Below are 18,974 nucleotides of genomic sequence, written 5' to 3'. Positions count from 1 at the left end.
AATCACTTGTGATGCCTCCCAGTGGGATAGGAAATTCTCAGGACTGGGGATCTCTTATAGTTTTTCTGTCTTTTAAGGTGGATCTCATCTAAAGGATACACACTGGAGGTAAAACCGTATTCCTGGGGCAAAGTCAGTCCCCATTTGGGACAGCAAGGATGTGCTCTCCTGTATGGATCACTGGACTCCTCCCCTGTCTCCAGGCTTGCTGATGTGCTGGAAAAAGTACTGGCTGCTGCTGCAGGACAGGAGATAGTTGTAGGGGAGAGGGACAAATAGAAAGCTGCCTGGAGAATTCTTTTGTCCATTTTTACTTCATCCTTGCAAGTCTAATCAGTCCAATCACGGCAAACGTGACAATGGACATGGGACCTCAGGGAAAATGGATAGAGGAATGCCTGGAAAAAGCCCCAGGGTTTGAGTTTTTAGGTAACTTTGCACTCAAAAGTACCTCCTGTTGTGATGGTGAGTTCAGATCCTTCCTCCAGGATGACCTGGAGTCGTTTCACAGCATGTTCACTCTTCAGAGTGAGAAGCAGTGGGAGCTGCAGGACTGTGCCCAGTGTCCCAGCAGCAGTGGCACTGGATGCCAGCAGGGATGGCTGTGGCAGGGTTTGTACTGAACCAGGGCTTGGTGCTCGACTTGGGGACAGGGCTGAACCTGAGGATCTTCCTGCAGCTGCTTCAGCAGGCCCCAGAGGGATGTGGAGGGGATTTCACAGGATTCCCAGGTGCTGGCCTGCCCCAGGCACCCGGGAGTGGGGCAGAGCTGACCACACAGCCTAAAAGTGTGCAGTGAAAGCAGCTCTTTAACATCCGTGGGATTTTACACGTGGGCATTAGAAAACTAATGACAGATCCACTTAATTAAAGCTAAAGCTTTGGCTCTTGCACCTCTTAGGCCACTAAGTGTATAATCCTGTATATTTTAAGGGATTAAAGCATTACACAAGTTGTACAAGTTAATCAAATGTATAGCAGTTTAATTTTTTCTCTTAAAATATGTATATATTTACATGTCCTGCTATAAAGACTACAGAATTTGCCAGTAGTATAAACTGCCTGCCTAGGAGAAATGAAGTTTATTTTTTAAAAGAGTTATTTAAAGCACAAACCTTGTAAGGCCAGGGTGTGCTCAGCACATTATAGTGAACTGGGTGAGTGATAAATTATCGAGCCCTGCATTAGTGTCTCCTCACAAATCCAAGGTCACCAGTAGCTGGCTCTCCATCTGGACACTCTGTCTGTAAAATAGCCATGAAGCAAACACAGATGCTTGTGTTTCCACAGGATTTTTGTGTTACTTTAGGACAATGAATGGCATCACCTACCAAAGATCATGGCTTGTCAAAGGCAGCCAAAAGGGATGTTTCACAAGTGCTGCTCTGTACCTCTCATGGGCCAGTTGGGCAGGGAGGTACAAAGGTTGAAGAAGCCATCAGCTGTAAAATCTGGTTTGCATGTTGCATCTCCTGGCAATCTCCAAATCTCTGAAGTGTTACTTGAGATAATGTTAAGGATGTTCTTTTCCAAATTATTGCTGAGGAATATGGTAGAGATTCCTGCACCTTGTTGCACAGACCAGTTCATCTGCCTGTGGGATTTCACAGGACATGGCGAGATCTAAGTTCAAAAAGCAAACACAAGGATTTCTTAATTTTGTGTTATGGAACACTAAAATTATAATGTTTAATAGCAAAGATCTGTTGGAAAAAGAAGCGTTAAGCAAGTCTGAGTTTTATGTTTAACAGGTAAATATTAAGTTTCTTCAAAGTCTACATGATATTCCCGACTACAAGTTACTCATTAACCGATTAAGACAAATAGAGATTTCATTTGAAAATTTGTTTTTTCCAAAATGGAGCTGAGAACATTGCTTGCATTGCTGGTCTTTTCCTCACTCATAGTATTAGCAGAAGCTCAGAAGGTATTTGCTCTATTTTTATTATCAATATCTCATTTGCTGATCTGGTGGTATCACAGTAGCTGGCCAGGTAACTCCTCTGGTAACCACCACCTGGGGAGCCTTGGGTGGATTGGGTTGGGATTTCAGAGCTTTGTGTTCTTTTAAGACCTTTCTGGTTGGTTGTTGGGCTGTTACAGTACGAATGTGGCAGGAGGCATTTGCAGATGTGTCTGATCGTGCTCTTTCTCAGGGATGTAAGATATCAAATTTGAGTGATCAGTGGCTCTGCCTTGGCCACCAGGTGAAGTTTGGAGCTTGACACAGGACCAAATAAGGACTGTTGCAGTGCCAGGAGGTTTCTGACAGGTGTTTAATAATTTATATGGAATGGTAAAAAGGAGAGTAGACAGTTACTTGCACTGTCTGGAGAGACAAACTGTGTTTTGTACCATCTCTGGGTGCCTGGGCAGGGGCAGGTACCTGAACTGCTGGGGTCAGGGCATTATTCTCTCAATGAATATTTTGGGGTTTATCCCATTGTCCTGGATTGTCAGTAGGCATCAGGAGAGAGTGCACACCCTGGCCACATGTATTGAAAACAGGAGCAGCCATCCATCACTCACCCAGTGCTGGCTGTGGCACCTCCTGCCCTGATGCCCAAGCCCAGAGCTGTGGTCACAGCTTTGTGTGGAATGGCCATATTTAGCTGGGGTAAAGTTTTGAATTTTGGCCAGTGCCATAACTGATAAGAGGCCACTGGCTGCTATTAAAGGGCCTCTCTGCTTGTGCAAGCAGTGAGGGGTTGGAGGCCCATGTGGGATGTCAAACCTGCTAAGTGTTGTATAGGACATAAGGTGGAAAACAGACAGCAAAGTCAACAACTGAGAGAGTAAGTAAATAGTCATTCAAAAAGCAGGGCCTGTCCCATGGGTCAAATGCTTAAAGAAGCTCCTGATCTTCCTGAGGTTAATCTTGAGTGATGTACTGGGGTGATGCAGTGGCTGCTTTGCTGTACCTTGAGGAGAGAAAACCACAGAAAAAGGCTTAACAGGACCTTATGTGGGACAACAATGCACAGAGGTAGCTGCAGATTTTGCACGGGGCAGTGGTTGTGGCTGCAGAGATGTGAATAAGCAGATGGCCAGATTGGTGTTGAACAATCCTCTCCCCCCTTCCAGCCAGACTTTCTAACAGTTCATTCCTTCATCAGACTTCCCCAACAACATCACCCAGGTAAGGACTGCTTAGGAGCAAAACCAGAGTGTTTCTGTTTCACCCTGTTTGCTTTTTTCCAGCCTGCAGTTGAAATCTACAGCCTCCACGTGGACTGCAAGGTCACCTCACGATTCGCTCACACCGTCATCACCAGCAGGATTGTCAACAGAGCCAATGAGTCCCGAGAGGCCACCTTTGAAGTGGAGTTACCCAAGACAGCCTTCATCACCAACTTCTCCATGTAGGCCCAGCCCTTACCTGTGGTGTGAAGGAGGCAGTGGGGGCTGGAGAAGGGTTGCACTGTGTTGTTGGCTCCTGACATCCTCCTGGGTGGGGAGGGATGTGGGACCCAAACAGCACCCCCTGCTCATGCCCCGAGGGCCACAAAGTACGGCCACAAAGAAACTTCTGTTGAGTTTCTTTCCCCAGTGCATTCTTTTGGATATTAATTAAATTTTTATGGAAACTAAACAGGTCCATTGATGGTAAAGTGTACCCAGGAGTAATAAAGGAGAAAGCTGCTGCTCAGAAGGAATATGACACTGCAGTCTCACGCGGGCAGAGCGCCGGCCTCGTCAAGTACGTTGCCATTCTGTGTAAAGCTGCTCCAACACTCTTCCTTGGCTCCTCGTTTGGCTGGGGGCAGGTTGAACCCTGGAGCCAGTCACTTCCCAGTGGGGGTAACTGTGAAAATCAGTCTTGGGTTCTTGATGGGAGGGACAGTGTGTGGGTATATATATTTTTTCACATATAGATATATATCCATATAAATATGATTTATATCTGGTCCTGCAACGGGTTCCAGTGGGAAGTGTTACCATTTAGCATTTCCATGGAACTTGCAGTCATAGAATGATTTGTTGGAAGGGACCTTAAAGACCAACTTGTTCCAGCCCCTGCCATGGACAGGGACACCTTTCACTAGACCAGGTTTCTCAGAGATCCATCCAGCCTGGCTCTCTGTCATGCAAGAGCACCTTCCCATGCTGGGATGATGCTCAGTGTTGAGTCCGCTTCCCCACAAACCCAGAGGACCGTGGCACTTGAGCAGATATCACAGTTTCAGGGTACATTTAATCTGTGTTTCCCAGGTATTCAGACCCAGCTCTGCTTGATCCCAGTCTGAGGCATGCAGGGGTTTCTGCTCCATTTCTCAGCTTGCACCCGTGGCACATTAGTGTAATATATGTGACATCTATAATAGTGACTGCAACGCAAAAAATCTTCTCTATGATGAACAGGATTTACTGCTACTCTTTTTTTATTCATCCTATGTGGCCCCCTGGCCATTATTTTGCACACTTCACAAACTCCGGCCACCACATGGAAGCCTTCCCTGCAGGAGGTAAATCCCTGTTCTCCACCCCCAGGATCAGAGACAGAAAGCTGGAGCTGTTCCACGTGTCCGTCAGCATCGCGGCCGCCAGCAAAGTCACCTTCGAGCTGACGTACGAGGAGCTGCTGAAGCGGCAGCTGGGCAAGTTCGAGCTGCTCATCAAGGTGCGGCCGAAGCAGCTGGTGAAGCACTACCAGGTGAGCTTGTCCTGGTGAGGGCTGGGCAGGGGGCAGTGCTGCAGGTTTGGGGCGTGGCTGTGTTCCCTCTGAGACGCTGATGTTGGATCCTTCTCCGCCCTCAGATCGACGTGCACATCTTCGAGCCCCAGGGCATTCGCTTCCTGGAGACAGACAGCACCTTCATGACAAACGAGTTAACTGAGGCCCTCACCAAAGTGCAGAACGAAACCAAGGTAAGGCAGCAGCTGCCAGGTGTTGCCAACTGTCAGTAGCATTGCTCTAAAACTTTTCTTCTGATTGCTTTGCAGGCTCATATTTTGTTTAAGCCAACTATAGATCAGCAGAAGGTAAACCCTGAACTCGACGAAACTCTCCTCAACGGTGATTTTGTTGTGCGTTATGATGTTAAGAGAGAAGCCACTGCGGGTGATATACAGGTAAAAAAAAAAAAAGAAATAAAAATTAAAATGCTTTCAGGTCACAGATAGGTCTGAATGTGAAGTGCAATCAGCAAAACAGCAACATTTGCTTTGAAACAGCAAGAATGAGAGGAAAAGCACCTTCCATTAATCCAGGGTCAGCAGGAGCTGAGGGATACTCAGTAAATTCCCAGAGACACTGGACATGTTGCAAGAATGGATCACCCAAGAAAAACAATCTTTCAAATTTTGTTTCAATACCAAATCTATATTGGTACTTCATAGATGTCTCTTTACATTCTTTTTTATTACTGTTTTGGCTGATCTAAGGTGTATTTGTGGCTTCTTGTAAATGAAGTTTTGAGGACTGTGATTTATATAACTATGAATGCTTGGTTTCCTTGTGGTTTTTGTGATAACTGAGGCATAACTGAAGACAGCAGGAACTTAACAAATATTTATGGACCGATGCATATTCTAGGGAATAAAGTACAGTGTTTTCCATACCATTTAAGTAGTGAAGTATGTAGGGATGTGCTAAAAGATGGAAGCCACAGTCACTGAGCAGAGATGTGCTCATAGGCATGATAAAGAGCTAAGGTGATATACAGTGATAATATGGACATATCATACACGTCACTGAGGTGTCTGATATATATTTGTATGCTGCTCTCTTGTAATTTCCTCTCTACAGATGGTCTTGCTTCCAGCTAGGAGATACATTTTAATTTCTTTCATTTAAGTTCTTTGATTTGGGCTTATCAAGAAGAGCAGAACACTGAGCATGATCCTCCCCCTCCCCTCTTCTTGCTATGCCAGAATGTTTAAGATGCAATATTTATTTCTTCAGATGTAATTTCACAGGTGATTTCACATTCTGTGTTTCAGATTGTCAATGGGTATTTTGTGCACTACTTTGCACCCAGTGAAATGCCAGTGTTTCCCAAAAATGTCATCTTTGTTATAGACCGAAGTGGCTCCATGGCAGGCAGGAAAATCGAACAGGTAACTTCCCTCAAAGCACCAGGGACACACACACCAGCCTTCCAAGGAACTGACTGGGAATTTCTCTTTTGAAACACACGCTGGTTTTGTGCACAGCAAAATGTTCAGACTTGCAGAAGTGCCTGAAAACACATATGCACAGATTGAAGCTGTTAAGGAGCAACACTTGTCTGACAGTTACTCTCATGGGTACCAAACATTAGGGCAGAGAGTGCCTTCTGTCTCCATCTTTGCAGAATATTTTACTTCTAATTTTTTATTCAATGAGGTTAAAGAACTCATTTTTCTGTTTTACCTGTGGAGCTCTGTTAGAGAGCAGACAAACTCCCTACAGCCCTCATAGACAATTTTTCTGTGTCTGTAAGTGAATTGGCCATTTCTGATGGTTTCAACCTAAAAAATACCATTAGGGTTTAATAAAGGCATTGAGCTGCATCTGGAATAACACTGTAGAAAACCCCCTTATCACACTGCAGTTCCAGTTCCAATCCCAGTTCTGGCAGAGAAGTAGGAATAATAAAAGTGATCGTTTTCTCCTTGGAACAGACAAGGGATGCCCTGTTGAAGATCTTGCAAGACCTCAGGCCTGAGGATCATTTCAGCTTTATCACCTTCAGCAACAGAGTGGAGGAGTGGAAGAGCTCTCTGCTGCCAGCCACCGAGGAGAACGTGGCCAGTGCTGCTGCTTTCGTGCAGACTCTGTTTGCCCGGGGAGGTAAACCTGCTTGGAACCACAAATATGCACCCAACAGAATGAATTGCTGAGGAAATCACTGGGTTTATTAGTTATACAGTGCCCCCGAGCTAAAATCAGTGTTTCCAAAGCAAGGCAGACTGTTTTTAATATTTATAAGTGATGAGTGGGAGACAAAGGCTAAGAGTGGATGGACTAGTGATTATATTATTATATATATATGCATATAAAGAGGTGGTTGCATCAAATCTATGAACCATACAAGCCACAAAGTTTTATTTCAAATTTTTATCACAGAGACAACTGTAAGATTCCCTGATAGCAAGTTTTTTTTCTACAGAGAAATGGCAATTCACTCAACATTTGACAGCAGTTTGCTGATTTTTTTAACATATGGGATCCCCTTGTAAACAAAAAACAAAACAAAAAAAAACCAAAACCACATCCACAGTTATACTCCCTTGTAAGCCACATCACAGAAACAAAACAGGCAAAATAGGCATGTGGCATTTCAACTGTTGCATCAGGCAGTGTGCCTGGTGTTACTGTTTAGTTTTAAGCACCTCTCTGGGGCTCTGTCTCCTGCACTGTTACACTGTTGGTATTAACAGAGGTTTTCCTACCCTGGGCACTAACACCAATAAACCCACCCGTGCCCAGCTCTCTTCTCTGACTTCTCAAGTAACTCAGGGAAACTTTTCTTAAATGTAGATCAACAGATGACAGGGTGTTTATTTAAGCCCTTTTTAAAGGCTCTAGACATGTTTATATTTCCCATGACATATGTGTGGAAAATGCTCCCAAAGGAACACCCTGGCATTGCCATTGCAACATAACACACCGCAGTTAAGCCCAGTAGGCCCAGCCCCTAAATCCTCATCTCTCAGAAGGATTTTGCTTCCTGCAGAAAACTTTAAACAGCTCTAAAAATGAAGTGCACCAGTTTCTCTGGGTGATTATCCAGTTCAGGTGAGTGATTCCTGCCTTCCCTTTGCAGGCACAGATATCAATGGTGCCCTGCTGACTGCTGTGGGCACTCTGGATAAAGCTGAGAACCTGCCAGAGCGCAGTGTCTCCATGGTTATCCTGCTGACAGATGGCCAGCCCACTTCTGGTGAGTAGATACTGCCCTCAGTCCTCTCTCCCCTGCATTTTTTTTGTCTTTTACACTTGCATCCCAGCTGTTGATGGACTTAGCCTGTGTTTCAGAAGAGCTTTGGAAGACTCCAGCTTAGCTACTGCTGGATCTGGAGAGGGGGATTATGAGAGGGCTCTGCCAGGGGGTGTAAGGAGTGATGGCAGACCCTTCCTGCCCATGACTTCTTGTCCTTTAGCTGGGAATTGTTTTGCTAAATACCACTGGCTTCCCAGTTTATAAACTCGAGGGAATTTTTGGAGATCCTCCAGGCACAGCTGAAATATGAAAGAAAAATACCTAGAGAGAAAACATGGATATTTTGCATGTACTATGTACAGTCCCATTTGGGAGGTATTGGTTTATTGTTTCTTCACCCTCCTTGCCCCAAACTCGAGATATTTTCAAGGTGCTTCCTGTTTTGTATTCTTTCCCATGTCTTAACTAGTGATCAACTGTGGCAGCACAAAACAGAGAACTGAGTTAGAAATATTGGGTGAAATAAGCAGTAACTCCCAGTGCAATGGCACAAACATACCTTGTGCTGAACAGGGGTTTATCGAAGTGTTTTGTGGCACCAGCATCTCTCCAAGGCCAGCAATGTTAATCCAGCTGTAAGCCCTCTGAAAAGATCAATCTACCTTTTGGATTGTGTGAGCCATTCTGCTTTGGGGTTGGTTTATTTGTCTGGGTTTTTAAATAAAATTCAGCTCCCAGTGCTGCCTACTCAGCACAGCCACAGTGAGTCTCCAATACTCCTGAGTGCCTTGCACATCCAGCAGTTGTTAGAAATCAGGCTGGGGTGGAGTACCTGTGTTGTTGCACACACTGCCTTCCTTGGCAAAGCAACTGAAAGGGAAAAATCTGATCTGCTCCCACGATATTGCTACAGGCAGTGACATTTCTGCCTGGAAATACTGATGGAGAAGCTCTCTATACATGGCCATTGGGAGCTCTTCAAATGGGATAAGATGATGGTGTGAAAACCTTTTCCCTCTGTCACCAAAGGGGCTGAGAGAGAAGCATGGCTGAGCTTACTGGCAGTTTATTGGAATTACACCATTAACCAATCCTTCCTCTCTGAACTGACACACATAATTTTTATGAATGGTACTTGTCTTCCCCACAAATCTACCCCTCACATTGTTAACTTGTAGCGTGTATCCCTTCTGTCCTAAAATCCTCCTCTGGATCCTGTAATCTTGTAAATCATTTTGCACTTAGCCATGATGACATCAGTAGAAGTTATTAAAAATCATTAAGGGGAAGAATCATGTTCTGGCACTCCATATGCAGAGTGGTGCTTTCATCTCCAGTTCATTTAGCAGTATTCTGTCCTGTGTCTTTCTACTATTTCATTCTGAATTATTTTTAAAACCTTCAGGCAGAATTTCCCATTAAACCTGCTGCTGTCTTTTGGTACTTGAAAAAGCCCAAACCAACAATGATATGTTTTTTGTTTTCATTACAGGTGAGACAAATGTGGAAGAGATTCAAGAAAACGTTCAGAAAGCAATCAATGGGAAATATGCTCTTTTCTGCCTTGGCTTTGGGTTTGATGTCAGTTATAAATTCCTGGAGAAAATGGCCCTAAGCAATGGGGGAATAGCACGTCGTATATATGAAAATGCTGATGCAGCCTTGCAGCTCCAGGTCAGCAGCAAGGAGTATGCCAGAAAAACCATCTATCAGCTACAGCTTATGGCTAGTCCTTGCAGCAAAATCATAGATTTTCTGGGATGAAATGTTGGGTTTAACTTTACCTGTTAATTTTGGGGAGTAAGGAAGGCTGCTTTGATCTGAGTGTTTGTACCCTAACCATGACTCAAAGCAGAAGTTGTCCTCAAATCAGCTGCATCCAAGCAAAACAGGAAACCCACCCATTTCTGCACTTCAGCAAAAAGACAAATAGTCCAGGGGAAGTGATGGTGGAAGAACTTCTGTTCTTGGGTTTGATTTCAAATCACTTGAAGTACCAGCCCTGAAAGCTCCTTGTTATGGTTTCCCTCAAATTCAACAGGCAACTTGAGGCACCTACAGGCAAACTGTGCAGTTCCATCAGTCTGGGTCTTCCCTGTCCATCTGGAGAGGGGTTATAACTTTTGGGACATTGGCCAGCCTGGTTGGAGAAGGTGTGCTGAACCTTGGGAAGAAACATCCTTTTTTTTTTTCTAAGTTCACAGTAGTCCTGCACTACTGAAGAAAAATCTTGTTAAAGGTGTTTTAGATATTCAGCATATTGCTTTGCATTATTTTGCAGTCATTTGTGTGTGTTCTCTCTCTCTCTGCTTCTCTTTAGGGCTTTTATCAAGAGGTGGCTACGCCAATATTAATGAAAATTGAAATGCAGTATCCAGAAAATGCCATCGAGGGATTAACCAAGAACAGTTTCGCACTGTTTTTTGAAGGATCTGAAATTGTAGTGTCTGGAAAAATTAGGAATGAGCTGGATCTTTTGCCAGTAGAAATTAAAGCTCAGTCAGTAAGTGTTGTTCACTAATTGTGAAAAATACCCCTCCCTTCTGTCTATTGTGGCCCAGTAGGAGACTTCCAGAAGTGTTTTGTGTGCAGTACATGTTTGGGTGTTCAGCTGTTTTCCCATTTTATGGATTATGTGAGAATTCAAACAATTTCCCCTTCCTGAAAGTGCTACAAAAGAAAAACTTGAAGAATATTCACAAATAAGCAAACAGCAATTTTAATCCTTCTGAATCTATAATATTTTGGCCTTTCAAGCATTTTTAGGTTTGTACTGTTACAGTGAAGTAGGAAATCTCAATTATTCATCTCAAAAGTGTTGAAGCAGAGCAATTTCATTACCCCCTTTTTTCAACACGCTTCTTTGGTAGTCTGGAGTTGCATTTTCCAATGGGAAAGGAAAAAAACGAAGGACAAAAAGGGCACTTTGGTACAGAAGGATGTTCCTTTAAGTCTAATAATGTGACTAGAAGCAAAGCCTGGAACTGTTCTTTTGACAGTCAGTTTTCTCCCACCTCAGCACACTAGTGATTTGACTCTTAAGGAAGAAGCAAATGTCAAAGAGAAGGAGCAAATATTCCAAGACCAAAGATACATCTTTGGGAATTTCATAGAGAGGCTGTGGGCTTACCTAACCATCCAACAGCTTCTGGAAAAAGCGTAAGTTATTTTAATGTTTCGTGTAACAAACTTCTAACTTCTTACAACATAAATTCCTTATTCACAAGGCACATGATCAGAAAACACAAAGAAACAGGAATATTTCTCCAGGTAGTATCAAAACCATGGGATACTGGGAGAATACTGCATTACTGTATGATCAGTATGAGGTGCCTTTGAGTTTATGATAGCACTGGATCATTAAATGTGTATATATACATATACACATATAAAAACATAATGTAAAATATTCTTCATGACATTACTATGAAATAGATTTTAATTGTATGGATTGTGTTGAGCTGTTGTTACACATCCAGAAATACTGTCTGTAGACAAGGAAATGGCAATAGCTAGTGAAAAGAACAATGTGTATGTCCATAAGACATACATGGGTCTTGTATCTGTTATTTTTATGAATCTGAACAACACACAGGCTCCAGCGTTGCAAAGAATTAAGCACCTCCATAATTTTAAGCATGTGAACAGCTGGGTTATCCCAGTCAAACTGCTGACTCTTCAATAATAAAAAGTGTCTGCCAAGGCACAGCTAATATGTAAAGGAATCTGTAGATGACTTGTTTATATTCTCTACGTGTTATTTCTTCATCATTAACACAGACTTTAGTATTTCAGCCCCAGAAGAGGACCAGAAGGCCCTGGAGGCACAAGCCCTGGAGCTGTCTCTGCAGTTCAGCTTCGTTACACCTCTCACTTCCATGGTGGTCACCAAACCCGCCGACCAGCAGCAGGGAGAGCTGGCAAACAAACCCACTGAAGCTGGTAAATGGGGCATCAAACAGCCCCCCTGAAACAGGCTGCTGCTCCTGACTTGTTGTTGGTCTCCATTTAGGTTCATTTGGTATGATGTGACAGTAATGAGGCACATCAGAGGCAGGAGTTCAGGGATTGGCTTCCTTTCAAAACAAAACACACGGGATTTTTTTTGAAAGGTGAAGTGGTGGAATGGGCACTACTGTTGAAATGGAAAATAATTTGTTTAAATATTAACCAAAGGTAATTTGGTAGTTGTTACTATTACATTCCTGCCGATGCAAAGGGGTTCCACACTTTGTAGCTAAAAAATGAATGTGGGTGGAAAGCATGGCTTCTCCAGGAGTCTTGCAGGTGCACTCTCTCCCCAAGCTCATCACCTAAAGCCCAACACTGCCTTGTCTCAGTTTTGTGTTTTGCACATGGGTAAAGTCATTTAGTGCAGACTTTATTACACTAATCTGTCCCTCTTCCTTCCCTTAGATAATGAGAAGCCCAGCAATCGTCTAGTAGGAGGTAAGTGTTTTCTTCTTTTCCAGTAGCATATTTCCATAATAGTCTCCAAAGAAAAAACAAACAGTTATTTGTTCTGCAGAGGGAAGTATCTGAGATCTGGAAAAATGTGTGAAGCAAAACATAAGCAAAGCCTGCCACGGTCTCTGGCAGGGTTTGGGTGGATGACATGGTCCAAGGGAGAAAGTATTCCCTTCAGAAAGTCTCAAAGGCCAAAACTGTCTTTGCTCTTGAGGAAAAGTAGTTCTTGAAGTGAATGATGTTAATGATGCTTTCTGCTTCCTCCTACCATGAGTGAAGCACCTCTCAAGAAATCCACCTCCGGACCTCTTGGAATGCCTTCTGAGGATGATTTAGGTATTATTTCCCCCTCTCTTTCAGGGGATAGTATTTATTTGAATATTAATTTTATAGATGAAGAGCCTTAGTTTTGCTCTACATTTCACAGAAAGGTATTGAGGGAACCACAATGCTGCCCTGTTCTCTGGAGGTTGCCTCTTTCAAAGTGGTGCCAGGGAGTTTAGCAGCAGAGCAGTCCCTGACCAGGAGCACAGCCCAGTGACTGTCCTGCCCTGCTCAGGGGGCACACAGGGCTCGGGGCTGCCCTTCCCTCAAAGCTCCCTCTGGCTGCAAGAGGAGAAGAGTTCGGGGCATCTCTGCAGCACCCCCTTTTCTGTAGCTGCTGCCAAGCCCTGTGTTGGTGTGATGGTCAGGCAGGCACAGCTGCTCGAGGGCACTGTGGGAAAGGAAGGCAGAGTTACAGATTGGATGTTTGAAACACTCCTGTGAGGTACTTGAGACAATCATGAATAAATCACAGACACCCTCTTTTCTTTCTCCAGCTAATTCTAGAATGAGGGCTGGATCAGCTCCTGGTAAGTGTTCCTCTGTTTTTATTTGGAATAATTCTATAAAGTTCATTTCATATGTAGGGTCATAGCTACATTGCTTTAATAAATACATTTTGATTGGGAATGCCCACTTGATTTACAATTTAGTTTTTAGTAGATGTATTTCAGTCCACAGATATTTTATAGCGAACTACAAACTTCTGAAAACCATCTTGATCCCTTTTCAGAAATAAAAAGTTACTACACCTCCTGAAAATAAATGTGAATTATTGGGGAAAGTATATATTAATAAGCTGAAGGAAATGGGTGTCATTTACCAGTCCTGGGGTATCCAAAAATACCAGTGGGCAATGAGCAGGAGGGATTCCCTGTTTCAAAGGGTGTGGAGGGAGATGCAAGGCATGACCCCAAACCCACAAAACATTGGAAAAACCTTTTATTTCAGGTCGGTGGGCTGAGCTCCAAACTGTCAGCAGCCGGAAGCTGTTTTCAGGAGGTAATGAATGGCTCACCGCGTGTGCGGGAGGAGCCGGGGCGGCTGTGCTGGGTTCGGCAGCCCTGAAAGCTGAGCTCCAAACCCTCCCACAGCCCCGGCTGAGCGGTCCCCGTGGCACGGCCCATCCTGAGAGAAACAGGCACTGGACGTTGGGCTTTTTTCCCCTCGTTGGAACATCTTGTTTTAAGCAAAGCTTTCTGTAGAAATTAGCGCAGACCTCTGCTAAAAAGGCTTCTGTCCCAGCATTCTTCCTGGTTAATTAGCTGACTCAGAGAAAAATGTTTCATTCAACTCTTCTTACTAATTTTAAGTGTTTCAGTTTCCAGGCTAATGGACAGAGTGAGAGCACAACCTGTTGGTAAGTGATACATATCCTAGTCCCATTTCAATTATTAATATAACTGTAATGTATACTTTTTCATACAGCAATGTTTTTTCTAACTGCATCAACTCCATGAAAACCTTTTCGCTCTCCTTGCAAACCTTAGCTGGTTCTTTCCACTTAAGTAGAAAATATCTCCATATCCCATGAGAAAGCCTCTCTGGCTCAAAGATATAACCACCAAGAGAAATGCAGTACAACAGATCTTCAGCCTCAGCTTTTTTAAGGGCTCATTGTCCTGAGTAAACTCTAAATTTAAAAATCTATTGGTTTCATTCATTTCAAGGTGCTGTGTCTGGGTGTGGTTTTCAATAATTATTACTGTGGTTTTAATCATCTATTCTAAAAGCCATAACTAATAGCTTAGGTATAAATTTATTAAGTATTTTTGCTGTGCCTATCCAGAGGGCACAGACTAGATTTTTTGTTGTATGCTGATACTGTTCTTCTGTCTTTTCAGTCGATGAACACCCACAATTTCTTCTGGAATTAGCCAAACCAAGTGAAACAATCTGTTTAAATATTGATGGAAAAGCACAACCCTCTGTCCACCTGCTGTCAGACCCAGAGCAAGGTGAGTGATCCAGGTTACCCCCAACACCAAGGACAAGGAGAGTCACTTGGTCTGTGAGAGCAGCTGGTGCCTTTGGAAATAAGCCCCTTTCATGAAGGGCCATATCATACCTGCTGCCTTGCACTGACCAGAGGGGCTGGGGTTAATTTTTGCCTTTCTATTAGGCAATATTAATGTTGCAACAGCTGAGGGCACTTCTCACAGGTCTGCTTGTGGGTCACCTCCTCCTGCTGTCACATCCATGGTCTTTAGAGATTTCTGCTGCCCAGTCCTTGGGGGCTTTGGAGGATGTAGAGACCTTAAACCCCAAGGTCCCTGTGTGGTGACAGAAAGGTGCTCTGGCAGTTTTTCTGTGGTCCTGAAATCAGAGGAGCCACAGTCCCAGGCACCTGTTCTGACCATGGAACAGACACCTCCATGCAGGAGGTGGCAACACAGGGTTAAACAGGCTCTGGTGATCCCACCAGCCTTGGGGCATGAAATCCATGGGTACTGTGTCTCACAAAAGTGGATTTGAGGCCCTGAAGGGGTTTCAGCAACAAAACTGCAGCAGTTTCATTAAGATCACTTGCACCTTAAAAGCACAGTCACCTGAAAAATCTGTATTAATGGTATTAAAGGACTGACAGTGATGGGGAAACTTGGAGATGGAACAAATCAGTCTGTGGAGTTTAGAATTAACTATGTGAATCCCCCCGTGCAAATCCACGTCTCCACCGATGGGATCGTTGTCAGCCATGATAATGAGAACACTCGGCTGCCATGGACAGAGTCAGCCACCTCCACCATCCAGGGGTAAGAAACATCACCCTGTCCTTTCCTAAGCTTGAAAATGTGTCAGATCTTTGTTCATTCCACTTTGCCGTTTACCTGAAGTGAGTGCTTACAAATGTTCTTATCCAGTGAGTATTTCAGTGTGAGCGGGAGCAGGGTACATTCATAATACCCCATTTTCAAATATGGAGAACAAAATAGGTTTGATTTTAATTCTTCATGCCTGTGTGAAGAGAAATAAAACAACTGCACCACCAGCCTGCTTTTCTGCTTCAACATCAGAGGCAGAACATGTCTGTATCTTCCCAAGGAAAGGACCCCCAGCGGTGTGTGGCAGCCCTGGTGCCACCACGAGGTACTTTGTGTCCCTCCAGCAGCAGAGCGAGCACTGCAAAGTGATGGCTTTGACATTTACTGTCCCTTTTATACAGCAGTTGGCTCCACACAGGCTGGAGTTCTCTTTCTCCTCAGTTTTAGCAATAACTCCCATCTGGGTGGCCGACATTTTTTATGGGAAGGCATAAAGTGTTGGAATAGCTGTCTGTACCTAAATGCCTGCTGTTGGAAATGGAGCACTTTAAAAGTAGACTTTATTTGTCAGACTAATTAGAGCAGGATCCTTTGCTACCACAAGGAAGAGCTGAGTGTAGCTGATTCCACCAGCTTTTTTATATTGCTGGAATAAACACCCCCAAGAATCCAAGGTTGGCCTGGGGCAGACAGGACACAGAGTGCTCCTACCTTACAGGCAGTGCTAGACAATAACAAGTCCTACAACAACTGCTTTCAATTATTTTTGTAGTCCAAACAGAGCCAAGAACATGCTGGATTTACACCCCTGTGTAATTTGTCTGCCAAGCAGAATGATCCTCCTGCTTCAAACCAGCAGCTGAGCCCTGGCACCCACAGCACTGTGAACACCAGCACTTGGGGGCCTCAAGTGACAGTGACAGTTGTGTTCTGCAAGCCCACCTGGGGTCACAATAACATCAATGGGTCAGAGGAAAGGCAGGGGCTGAAAAAACTTGTGGAGTATCCAAGCAAAAAGTATTTGATTTGCTCATTAATTAGCCTGAAATATTTTATCTAGTCTACCTTTTTTCTCATTAAAATGGTGAGAAAATATTCTTTTTTTTTTCCCCATCCAAGTGTTTCATGTCATTATGGATAATAAGGTGTATTCATCAGCAAAAAGTTCTTCTCTGTTGGTGTGTTTCCAAGACCTGTTGTACAGCACAGAAAGAAAAGATACACTACTCAACATTTCCTAGCTTAAAAATAGCCACCAACAGATCATGAAAAATGCAATTGCAAAGAGACAAAAGGCAAAAAACCCCTATTTTGATTAATTAATGTCAGTTAGTTAAATACATATTCTTTCTTCATGTTCTTATTTGAAATACTGTCACAATTTACTTCCCAGTCTTAGAGTCTCGGTTGAAAAGGAAAGAAGCTTTACAGCATCACTGCCTGACACGGTCACAGTGAAAATTTCCCTGGTCAAGTTCCCAGATGTTTTCCTTGGGCTGTATTTCTTGGACACCAACCATTTTTCTGACAAAGCCAGTGGAGCTCTGGGTATGTGTTGTTACAGATGTATGGGGCAAAGAAGGATGGTCTTGTAACTAAGCTCCTGAAATGAGAATATAGTGGGGGGTTTGTTTCAGGGTGTTCTTGAGAAACTTCACATTTGATTTATTCTTTTTGGACATGTAACTTTTCCTGCCTGGCAAAGCAGACCCTACTCTGAGAGGAGGGGAGGTCTGACCCTGCAAACACAACACAATGCTTTTCCATTCACCAGTGGCACAACCCTAAAGAGCCCATTATGGGTTTAGGAGTTGTTAAAACAAGACTTAAATAATAGTTGGGCTTAACCTCACCAGTGCTGTGGAATGACAATGATTTATGCAGCAAATTCATTTGATGTCAAGTAACGGAGCATAAATAACAGATGTAAAATTGTAAACAATCACAGTTAGAAAATGGAAACCAGCTGATCCTGAAGGTCTCGGCTCCAAAAATCCTGATGGGACTAAAGCTGAAGTTGTTTCAGAAACTTTGCAAATGGAGAGGCTGCATCTCCCAAAACCACAAAAAAAATAATTGTGAAGACCCATCAGAGTGAGGCTGAGCCTCCCTGTGGAGAGTGTGAGGGATAACAGGAGATCACAAGTGAAACACAGGAATTTTCTTAACTTGCTAAGGGAGCTTTCATTTGTTTGTTTTCTGAGATGAAGAGCTGCTTTCCTGGAGTTAGAGCTGCCATCTGGGTTAAATGACCAGCAATGTTGTATTTTTAAATAATTTGTGTGTCTGTTGCTGCTTAGGTCAATTTTATTCAAAAGCACAATTTAGGGATAACTCCAACATCAACCAGAGAGCTGACGAAAGACTCCTAACGGTGTCTGGATCTGAGCACAAAGTTTCCAGGTAACACACATGGGGGGGGTGCTTTGAGATGTATTTTATCAGGAAACACAGGAGATCAAAAGAAATGAAACTGGGGGATTGTGTGTCTGTATGGACACACCTCTTTGGTGTAAATAACTTGCACTTGAATTTTTCCTTAACAGCCTGAATTTGTTGCTTGTTAAGTGATGCTACAGGGCCCAAGGCTCCTATTTCATGGGGGGAATAATCATATCCTGGGTGCAGCTCTGACTCCTGGTGCCATCTGCACACATCAGGGCAATTCTGGGCCTGCCCTTTGAGTGTGTTATCACAGTTCTTCTTGTTTTGATTTTGTTTCAGGATGTACAAGAAAGATTACAGGCTTGAGTCAGCCCGTGGGCCCGTTTCCTGCTGGTCAATAGATTTAACTCCCTAGGAAAAAATTTTCTGGGAAAGAAAACCATGCAGATGATGCTCTTCCATGTACTTTTGATACTTTCATCAAGAAAACCACTCAGTTAAAGCCTTATTGTTACTATATACATAGTAAAATATATATCACAAATATTTTACCTTGAAACAATTATACTTGCAAGATGAGACTGTGCCTGCTTGTTTGCTGTTTGAAAACGGTTTCTAATCCATTGTTGTTGAAGATTTATGTGAATGAACTAAATAAAATCAACATTATCAGCTTACAGTTTGATATGGACACATGGACTTAAGTTTCCAAAATAAAAATCAGTGGCAACATCATCCAAGCCAACAAATGAGTCATGCAAACAGGGATAGATTTCTAAAATGTGCACCCTCTATCCAGGTGTAAGTGATGGTGTTACTGAACCATGTGTTTTGTGGAAAGAGCAAGAAATTTAAGGCAGTATTTGTTTATCATGTCTCTCATATTTTATTGCTGCATTAAGGTTCTCTTGGAGGTCATTCTGTAAGGCAGTTCAAACCTGATGAAATCAGCAATAAATAGGATCATTTGGAGACCACAAACCTGCACTGGCTGCAGTCCCGTTCACTGCTGCAAAGTCTCTGAGGTTCCCTTTTAAAAACATCTGCAAAACAGCCGTTCACTGGTTGCAAAAAAGACCTCTGACTGGTTGCAAAAGACAGCATCTCAGCCCAAAAGTCAGCAGCCATTTCTGGCACCATTTCATGCAGCATTTTGCAAACACTGGAA

The 18,974-nt window shown here is 43.4% G+C and overlaps 1 protein-coding gene across 1 annotated transcript; it reads left to right on the top strand.

Annotated features, from left to right (window-relative positions):
- Positions 1-1,820: 1,820 nt before the first annotated feature.
- Positions 1,821-18,485, top strand: ITIH4 (inter-alpha-trypsin inhibitor heavy chain 4). The gene is made up of 23 exons (XM_018068576.3): positions 1,821-1,927; positions 3,202-3,362; positions 3,596-3,700; positions 4,492-4,654; positions 4,759-4,869; positions 4,945-5,073; positions 5,944-6,060; positions 6,607-6,775; positions 7,752-7,868; positions 9,361-9,542; positions 10,189-10,371; positions 10,888-11,027; positions 11,656-11,810; positions 12,285-12,317; positions 12,615-12,671; positions 13,157-13,189; positions 13,611-13,661; positions 13,981-14,019; positions 14,504-14,617; positions 15,238-15,412; positions 16,815-16,969; positions 17,722-17,824; positions 18,146-18,485. Exons 1-23 carry the CDS (start codon positions 1,859-1,861, stop codon positions 18,219-18,221), a joined length of 2,637 nt encoding a protein of 878 aa, XP_017924065.2. The 5' UTR covers positions 1,821-1,858; the 3' UTR covers positions 18,222-18,485.
- Positions 18,486-18,974: the final 489 nt, after the last annotated feature.

Source organism: Manacus vitellinus, unplaced genomic scaffold, assembly GCF_001715985.3.
Source record: "Manacus vitellinus isolate BGI_N305 unplaced genomic scaffold, ASM171598v3 scaffold_14_pilon, whole genome shotgun sequence".
NCBI lineage: Eukaryota > Metazoa > Chordata > Aves > Passeriformes > Pipridae > Manacus > Manacus vitellinus.
Note: the sequence above shows the minus strand (reverse complement) of the source record. Positions and strands in the feature narration are given on the sequence as shown.

Coding starts and splice junctions, on each gene's coding strand:
- ITIH4 (XM_018068576.3), top strand. CDS start 1,859: ATGGAGCTGAGAACATTGCTTGCATTGCTGGTCTTTTCCTCACTCATA. Junction 14,020..14,503: donor AGTGAGAGCACAACCTGTTG/GTAAGTGATACA, acceptor CTGTCTTTTCAG/TCGATGAACACCCACAATTT. Junction 16,970..17,721: donor CAAAGCCAGTGGAGCTCTGG/GTATGTGTTGTT, acceptor GTTGCTGCTTAG/GTCAATTTTATTCAAAAGCA.